General features: G+C 35.9%; 2 protein-coding genes across 2 annotated transcripts; one reads left to right on the top strand and one right to left on the bottom strand.

Moving 5' to 3' along the window:
• LOC117618959 (65-kDa microtubule-associated protein 5) lies at positions 1–5,660 on the top strand. Its single transcript, XM_034348757.1, has 10 exons — positions 1–385; positions 487–936; positions 1,057–1,272; positions 1,901–2,056; positions 2,178–2,337; positions 2,455–2,606; positions 2,948–3,035; positions 4,614–4,687; positions 4,795–4,869; positions 5,198–5,660. The coding sequence occupies exons 1-10, from the start codon at positions 317–319 to the stop codon at positions 5,453–5,455; spliced, it is 1,698 nt and encodes a 565-aa protein (XP_034204648.1). The 5' UTR covers positions 1–316; the 3' UTR covers positions 5,456–5,660.
• A 725-nt stretch (positions 5,661–6,385) lies between these two features.
• On the bottom strand, positions 6,386–8,500 carry LOC117617980 (AP-3 complex subunit mu-2-like). The gene is made up of 6 exons (XM_034347620.1): positions 8,487–8,500; positions 8,024–8,138; positions 7,805–7,930; positions 7,431–7,615; positions 6,842–6,953; positions 6,386–6,577 (listed from the first exon to the last, which is right to left on the bottom strand). The coding sequence occupies exons 1-6, from the start codon at positions 8,498–8,500 to the stop codon at positions 6,386–6,388; spliced, it is 744 nt and encodes a 247-aa protein (XP_034203511.1).
• Positions 8,501–8,814: the final 314 nt, after the last annotated feature.

The raw sequence follows: 8,814 nt of genomic DNA, 5'->3' as shown, positions 1-8,814 counted from the left end.
CCGTACTTCCCATTTCGAAAGGCACATTCCCTCTCTCGTATTCAATAACCGCACCTTCATATCATTTCTAGGGATCTTCCAAATCCCAAATCCCAAATCCCAAATCCACAGCCAGAAACACACACTCACACAAAACAGAGAGACCCAAAAACGAAACCAGAAACGCTCCTTTTCGTAACGCCTGCACATTTTCTCTCTTCTTCTCTCTTCTCTCTCGCTCAAGACTCTAGGGTTTTGCTGTTTCCCTTTCTCCACCTCTCCCAACTGCTGCTGCTACTTACTCCTCCGGAACGACGACGTTTCATCCCCGCTCGCGATGACCACAAAGCCCTCGTCCCTCTCTCCCTCTCGCACAACCTGCGCTTCTCTCCTCCGCGAATTGCAGGTTCTCTCTCTGATTTCCTTGGCTTTTCATTTTCCATGTGAGTTTAATTTTGCTAGCGGAGCAGGAGGGTTTAATTGGAATTTTCGATTTTGAAATTGCAGTTAATTTGGGATGAAATTGGGGAGGGTGACAGCGAGAGAGACAAGATGCTTCTACAGCTTGAGCAAGAATGTCTCGATATCTACAGAAAGAAGGTGGAAATGACGAGAAAGTACAGGGCCGATTTGCACCAATCCTTGGCAGATGGCCAAGCCCAAATTACCGCTATCGCTTCGGCGCTTGGGGAAGCGGCTTCCTACTCACGTGAAAGAGGGACTCTTAAGGACCAATTATCTGCCGTAAAACCCATTTTGGAAGACTTGAGCTTGAAGAAGGAGAAAAGGGTGAAGGATTTTTCGGCAGTTCAGTCGCAGATTGTAAGGATTTCGGCTGAAATAGCCGGGAATGGTGTTTCTAAGAATGTTGGTGATCCGGGAGTCAATGAGCGTGATTTGAGTGTGAGAAGGTTGGGGGAGCTTCAGTCACACCTTGAGGAGCTTCACAAAGAGAAGGTACTAAGTGGTGTCTCTGCTTAGAACTCACAGATAATCTTAAATTTAACTTGGGTTTTGAATTTCACTTGTGTTTGCAATTGAATTTTTTGTTTTTATTTCTGGATATGCCTTGTGCAGGTTTTACGTTTGCAGAAAGTCAACACTCATGTCAACACCATCCATGAACTTTCAGTTGTAATGTCAATTGATTTCTCTAAGATAGTCAATGAAGTCCACCCAAGCTTGAGTGATCACTCCTCGGCTCATTCCAAGAGCATCAGCAATGACACACTTGCCAGATTGACGGCTTTGACTAACTCACTAAAGCAAGAGAAACAGCAAAGACTGCAAAAGGTGACTCAACATTGAATCTCTCTCTCTCTCTCTCTCTCTCTCTCTCTCTCTCTCTCTCTCTCTCTCTCTCGTCAGTACATGAATTAGAACTATTTTATTACTTTGTTGAATTAGTCTGTAAAGTTCTGCCCCTTTAATTTCAGTACTGTCTTGGAAGCAAGCATTGAATATTCTCTGTTGCAGTTATGTCAATGTCAGGACTTTGTTGTCATTTAATCTCTTCCAACCAATAAAGCCTTTTAGTTTTTTTTTTACAGAACTGGTACAGAAATTTATTATATTTTGTTTAATTTGTGAGACTAGCTAGAAGGTACAATGAAATTCTATATTGAATTGAAAGATTAAGGGACGTGGGCTTGGCTAATTAAGTAATTTTTTGCAAAGCAGTTTCTGTTTCCCCTTTGCTTCATGTACAGAAAAAGAAACATAAATTTAGCGCTGCTTCATAATCATTTTAATTTTATATATAAGTTATTTGTTAGAGTAATGCAGCTTAAAATCTGAGCCTTATGCTGTAAAGTATAAGTAAGATTTTTCCGTGGAGTTCATTCATACGGATTTTCATTACTTTGTTACAGATGTCATTTATCAGAATTTCTCTCACTCTATCAGTATATGTATGTTGTAGCTACAAGATCCTGGCAGCAAACTGATTGAACTCTGGAATCTCATGGAGACACCAATTGATGAACAGAAAATATTTGACCATGTTACTATGTTAATTTCTTCCTCAGTTAATGACGTGTCAAGGCAAGGATGCCTTTCTCTAGATGTAATTGAACAGGTGCTAATTATTATCTTCAGTTTCTCTTGGAATTGCTCATGTAGAGAATATTGTGCTGTTATTTTAATGACTATGTAGTGCTAATGACTGCATGGTTATCATTACAATTTACTGTTTCTAGGCTGAGGTTGAAGTTGAGAGATTGAATATTTTGAAAGCCAGCAAGATGAAGGAGTTGGTGTTTAAGAGGCAAAATGAGCTGGAAGAAATTTACAGAGGGGTCCACATGGATGTAGATAGTGATGCAGCTAGACAGATTCTCAGCAGCCTCATAGATTCTGGTCTGAACGACCCTCAAATTTTTTGGCCTCTTATATATAGTTTTAAGAATACTTATAAAAAATTATAATGGTGAAACTGCCCTTGAAAATATGATTGTGATGCATATGGCTTAACAGGTAATGTCAATTTGTCTGATCTGCTTTCAAGCATGGATGATCAGATTATAAAGGCCAAAGAGCAAGCTCTAAGCAGGAAGGATATTTTGGACAAGGTAGAGAAGTGCATATTTGCATTTGAGGAGGAAAAGTGGCTTGATGAATATGAAAAGGTAAAAACATGAGAAAATTTGTACAATTTAAGATTTTTTTAATTTTTCAATGGTTTCAGAGGTTTTAGTTGTTCTTTTTCTATTCACAAATCCCCTTTTATTAGGGGTTATTGAAGATACTTTTAGCGCATGCTATTTAAGGAGAGGACATGCGTTATTGTATAGCCTTCCAGTGTTTCTCTTTCTTTTAGTGTTTGGTTGTTTTCTCAGATCCAAGTTTTTACATGTGGCAAATTAATTATGTTGATAAATTTTATTTAATTTATAAACCAGAATGTAAGTTTTACAAGTACCTTATTTCTGTTTCCTTCAAATTTCCTGTTGTTTTTTTTTTTTTGCAGGATGAAAATCGCTACAGTGCAGGAAGAGGAGCACACAAAAATTTGAAGCGTGCTGAGAAAGCTCGGATTCTGTCCGGAAAAATACCATGTAAGCTTGTGATAATTTATTTGAACATTAGGACCTCATATAATAATACTTGTTAGACATATGCTTTTTCAGTTATGTCATGTATTTTGTTCGGTATGCTCTTAAGAAAGGTACTTGTCAGTCTTTTTTTTGTTTTTTGCCTGATTTTATTGGCTATCTCAAGTTTATCTTCTTTCGTATGACAGAAGATATGAACACTTGACTTATTAATGTATCTCGCTCTAGCGTTTTGGTATTATTATTTAATTGTTGTATAACAGTATTTACACTCATTTGAAGTACGGTTTGCATTTTGGCATTTTTAAATACCTTCAAGTATATTTATGTCCATAGTCATGCTGTATTGTATATTCCTAAGAGTTTATTTTGTTCAGCTGACTTCATAATTCCTGATAATTGCATGCATCAAATTATTGATCAGTATACTTATTTGTTTTCCATAAGTACTTGAAAAGGCTGATGCTCCCGACTCTCTGCAGAGGAGCAAAACTAAGGAAAAACTTCATGCTTTCTTGTTTTAACAAACTAATATTATCCAAGTATCTTGTTCTTCTTGGAGCATTTTGGTATCCTTACCTTTTCTAGAATAGTACTTTTCTTCTTTTACATTTATTTGTAGGCTACATAAGACCTGGTTGAACCGAATGAGTTGAGAGTTATAGGAGCTCATAGACTTAAATAAATCTCAGACCTGGGGGAAATGTCATTAGAAGGGAAAACTGTTTGCATGTGGTTCAACTATGATAAAAGAAAACTGACGTCTATGCGCCAAGTAGAACAGAAGTACCAGAAATTTCATGCAGAAGCAAATCACAGCCTTATGGTTTGTGTGTAGAGGCGGCATTACGTTGATTACTTTTGTTCTCAAAAGTGCTTTGAAAAGTCATGACATGAAGCATTCATGGTATAAGATCTGAGTATACAGACCCCTAAGTTCTTGGGGTCTCAGTTTAGACCACAATTATCAGACCATTGTTTAGATTTGATACGAGTATGGAAAAGCAACCAACTTGATTGTTTATTCTGTTCTCCTTTTCTGGGATTGGCTAGGCAATGACTAAGGTCATAATGTATTAATAGTTGCATTAATGGGCTGGGAATAGGTCTTGGGTTATTATCCTATTATTGAGAAGAAGATAGGCTAGGAATACTTTTCTGTAATAGGTTGTCCTAAACTTAGAAAATTGGTGGTGTTGGAAATATAAACAGATAAACTTTTGTTACTTGCAACAGTGGGATATATTGCTTGGTTTGATGAATAAAGTTAATAATTGCTAATAAGTGGAGCCGAAAATCACTTTTGTTTATGGAGCGTAAAAAAATTGAAAGAGGCACTTCTATATGCAACCAATATGAAAATGTCATCATACTTTCCACTGTATGTTTAACCAGGCAATGTCTATTGCTTGGTTATTCGAAACTGTATGACACTCCAATTTCATGAGACTGAAATTATATTGAAAAGAAGGCCGATTTGCTTGCACTGCCTTGTTCCTTACAGTGTTTTTATTCTATATAGTTATTTGATTACTCAAGATTGGACGTTTCTCTATTAACTAAACATACTTTCTTGACTAGCTATCATCGAAACTTTGACTGCCAAAGTTAAAGCCTGGGAAATCGAGAAAGAAATCCCTTTCTTATATGACAAGGTGATCCTATATGGTTTACTAGTTGCTGTTGTTATATATATATATATAATAGTAATTTTTTTTTCCTTAGTCTTGAGTTCTTGGTCCAACATCTATATAAATTTCAGGTTCCTCTGAAACATACCTTGGAGGAGTACACTGCACAACGACAGGAGAGAGAAGAGGAGAAGCGTAAATCTCGGGTATGCTTGGACTTACTATTTTTCACCTGTTTGCTAATAAGTAGATGAAACACCTTGCCATCAAGTCTTTCATGTTGTCTGCGTTGATCTAGAATGCAAATAATTTCCACTGCCTATCTTCTGTTGCTCTAAGTGCTAAAGGTAACCTGATTGCTACTGCGAAAATGACAGAATCTCATTTTGTGTCAACATCTTGAATTTAGTAGACTTTCATGTCTCTGCATCTATCCTGGATGTGATCATCTTGTTTTTAAATTCATCTATTTCTAATTCCATACATACAAGTTATGTATGTCATCACTATTTAGCCTCTGGTTAACTTTTACAGGAGCAAAAACGGCTTCAAGAGCAACATAATGCAGAACAGGAGGCACTCTTTGGTTCAAGGCCTTCTACAAAGAAGCCACTGGGACAGAGCACCAATGCTAACACCATGGTCGGCACACCAATTAGTCGCCGGACACCCTTGGGACATCACGGAGTCTCAGCTGGGAAGGAACGCAGAGAAAGTGGAAGGGTCCATAACCTAACCCCTGTTAACTACGTTGCTCTGCCAAAGGATGATTCAGTTTCTCGGAGAAATTGAGGGTCATCTGTTGCCTTGAAATAGGTTGTAAATGAGTGCATATTTTTAATTTTTAATTTTTAATTTTTCGTTCAATGCTTGTCGACATTATCACATGTTCAGATATTCTACTTGAAACAATAGAGTAAGGATAGTTTGGAGCAACCTGATTTCAGCATGTAAATGATTTGGTGGTGAAAGTTCAAATCAACATAGTCATCTTCAAGTTCGGTTCTAAGATGTAGGTTGTAGGATAATTTTGGACCGTATCTATAGGATCTACTAGGAGACCCATAGAAATTTGGGAGCTTTAGTAATACACCCAAAATAGGCGTTGAAATTGTAAAAAAACCCTACATGAAATTTCAATTTAGAAACATACCCAAAAACCATTTATTACATATGAAATGAGTGTTGAAGTTACTATAAATTACATATGTCATTAATTAACTTAAAACAAGTCCAACACCAAAAAACTCAAAAAAATTCCAAAACAAGCTCGCAAGCCCGAAGTATATTGTTAATACATAGAAGTACAATGTTAATACCATGTCATAGAAGTACATTGCTAATACTATTCCATAGAAGTACATTGCTAATATCATTTCATAGAAGTACATTCTTTATACAATGTCATAGAACTATCTTGTTATTATTATGTCATAGAACCATATTGAGTCCTTTCCAAAGGCATAAACTTTCCCAGCATCACTGATCAACATTGTCCTGCCAGCCCCAGTAGCGAAGAATACTATTAATAACAAGATATCTCTACCAAAAAAAAAAAAAAAAACACTGTTAATACTATGTCATAGAAGTATACTGTTAATACTATGTCATAGAACCATCTTCCTAGTAAAAATTGCATTCTGCATATCATAAACTTCAAGGGAACGGTATGGAGTTGTACACTTTTTTGCTACCTATTATACAAATGAAATGATGTGGTTGTTAACTTCCAAATAATCCTCGTGATACTGATGGCTTTCCAATTCGAGCATAGAGTGCCAACATGCCAACCAAAGCAATGTCAACAGCCATGACAACCAAAAGATAAGCGGCGTACAACTCAAACTCAGGCCAGTTATCCTTTCCCCTTTTCTGAACTTCTACAAATGTTGTACAACAAGACTCTAAGACTATCTACATTACAAAAGAGTCGAGGAAAAGAAATTTCTTCAGTATTCAACAAGATCAACAACTATCAAATGTAATGGTCCAATTTGAAGGCAAGGTATATTTAATAATTAACTATATTACCCTTAACTTAAATAAAAATAGAGTAAATTTTAATAATAACACCACACACCTGTAGCTCATCAGTTTAAACTGTTCGTCTGGAGGCACAAATGACAGAATTTGTTGGGATTCCCAAGGGCAAAATCGAACACATGGATGGAATCTTACATCATCAAGAATAGAAGGGTTTGCAAATGAAAGAGTCAAATCAGGAACGCCTGAGAGATGGGAGTTCACTTGCACTTCACCATATATCTCACATTTCACCAAGACCCCATCCCTGAGCAGCACACACACAACTTTAAGTACAAAACCTTGAGATATAAATTATAATCATACAAAGCATTCAATTATAACTACCAAGTCTGCAGATCTTCATACAATAATCATCACCATCCATAAATGATAACACGTCTTATAAAATTATAAATTAAATTGAAACCATTATCTTTAAGTAGATTATTCTCCCCTTCAAACTTCAGAAAGGCACTACCATTCTCATCCAAGTTATTCAAAAAGATTGCGGAAGCAAAAGGGTGAACAAAATTTTGCATTCACTTGAAGAGGCCATGTGATTCATATAGTTTGAAAAATGAATAGAATATCCCAAGCTCCTTATCTGTCTGTTTCTAGGTTGTAAAGAGTCACCAATTACGAACATGAAGCATAGTCATTAATACATGGAATCTTTAATCCATACCAAAAAGAAAAGGATGGAGATATCTTATCAAAACATTAAAAAAAAAAAAAGATTGACCTGTTTACAATTGCATCCATTTCTTCAACAAGATCAACATAAACTTCATTGTTAGCATATTTTGGGTCTGTTGTTCTCCATGGAATGCAAGATGATGTTGCACCTAGAAGAGTGTCACTCATGTTGGAACTGTTGCCTGTCACAACACTCAACATCTTGTTAACTATATTTGGTGGAGCAATCACCTCTCCCAGAATATTAGGTTCACTGCACTTAACATCTTGTTAACTATATTTGGTGGAGCAATCATCTCTCTCAGAATATTAGGTTCTATAGTGAAAGTGAAGCCATTGTCAATCATCTCATATGGAAAACACCAAATTCCAACCCTAATTGGACAATACTAGAAAAAACCATGAATATAGAGCTCAAACCTGATTAAACTTTGAAAGCTGATCAACAATATCATTTCCAACAAGTACCTCTCCAACAAACAAGACAAGATTTGGATTGTTAAGATTGACTAGCTTGGACAGTGTCCTCATTAACGGTTCATTATCCTGAAATGCATAATACAATATATTTTCACATTAAAAAAATATATATACAGCAGCAACGAGGAAGATGACAAACCTAAGTCTTGGAAGAAGAACCGATAAGAGCATTGCCAAGAGCATCGAAAGGATTCGCGGAAGAAGATGAGCCTGGAGCCTCACAAGCTGCTCACCGCCATGGTCGATGCTCTTCTTCTTCTTATTCCTCTTCAATCTACAACATAATTGTTATTAAATAAAAGATTTAAAAAATAATAATAATAAGTCAGCTATTTCTCAAAATTGCAAAGGGGCAAAACCATAATCTAATATAACTATTGAATTGAAAAAATCGACAGCTATCGATTTTTGGGTTTATTTTGGGTGTGTTTATATACAATAAATAGTATAGGATTTATTTATAGTTTTATGTCTAGGAATGGGTATTTAACTAATTGTGTATAGAAATTTAACATGGATATTTTTTTTATACAAGCGATATTCTATTTTAAGCTAATTTAAACTACGGGGAGGAGCGTTCGAACTCTGTGAAGAGTAGGGGAGCACATCCGCTCTAGCCAACTTGGCTAATCCCATGTCTGTAATTTCACTTCTTCTTTTTTTTTTTTTTTTTATTTTAATAAACCAACTTACAATATAGTGTAAAATAGTGCGTGGGCACTGGTTCTCATTACACAGGCTTAGCTTGGACTAAATTTTGTCTTATGTTTGTTTTATTTAATCCTAGTCTTTGATGAGATTGCTAATACTGGCTGGGCTCACCAAAAACACTTCCTTAGGAGGGGACTAATAAACCCATGTGGAAAAGGATGATTTCTCTTTTTTTAATTACTTTATTTAGTAATTATGTTTTAATTACTATTTACTTAGTGAATGATTAGTATTTAAAT

This window comes from Prunus dulcis, chromosome 2, assembly GCF_902201215.1.
Source record: "Prunus dulcis chromosome 2, ALMONDv2, whole genome shotgun sequence".
NCBI lineage: Eukaryota > Viridiplantae > Streptophyta > Magnoliopsida > Rosales > Rosaceae > Prunus > Prunus dulcis.
Note: the sequence above shows the minus strand (reverse complement) of the source record. Positions and strands in the feature narration are given on the sequence as shown.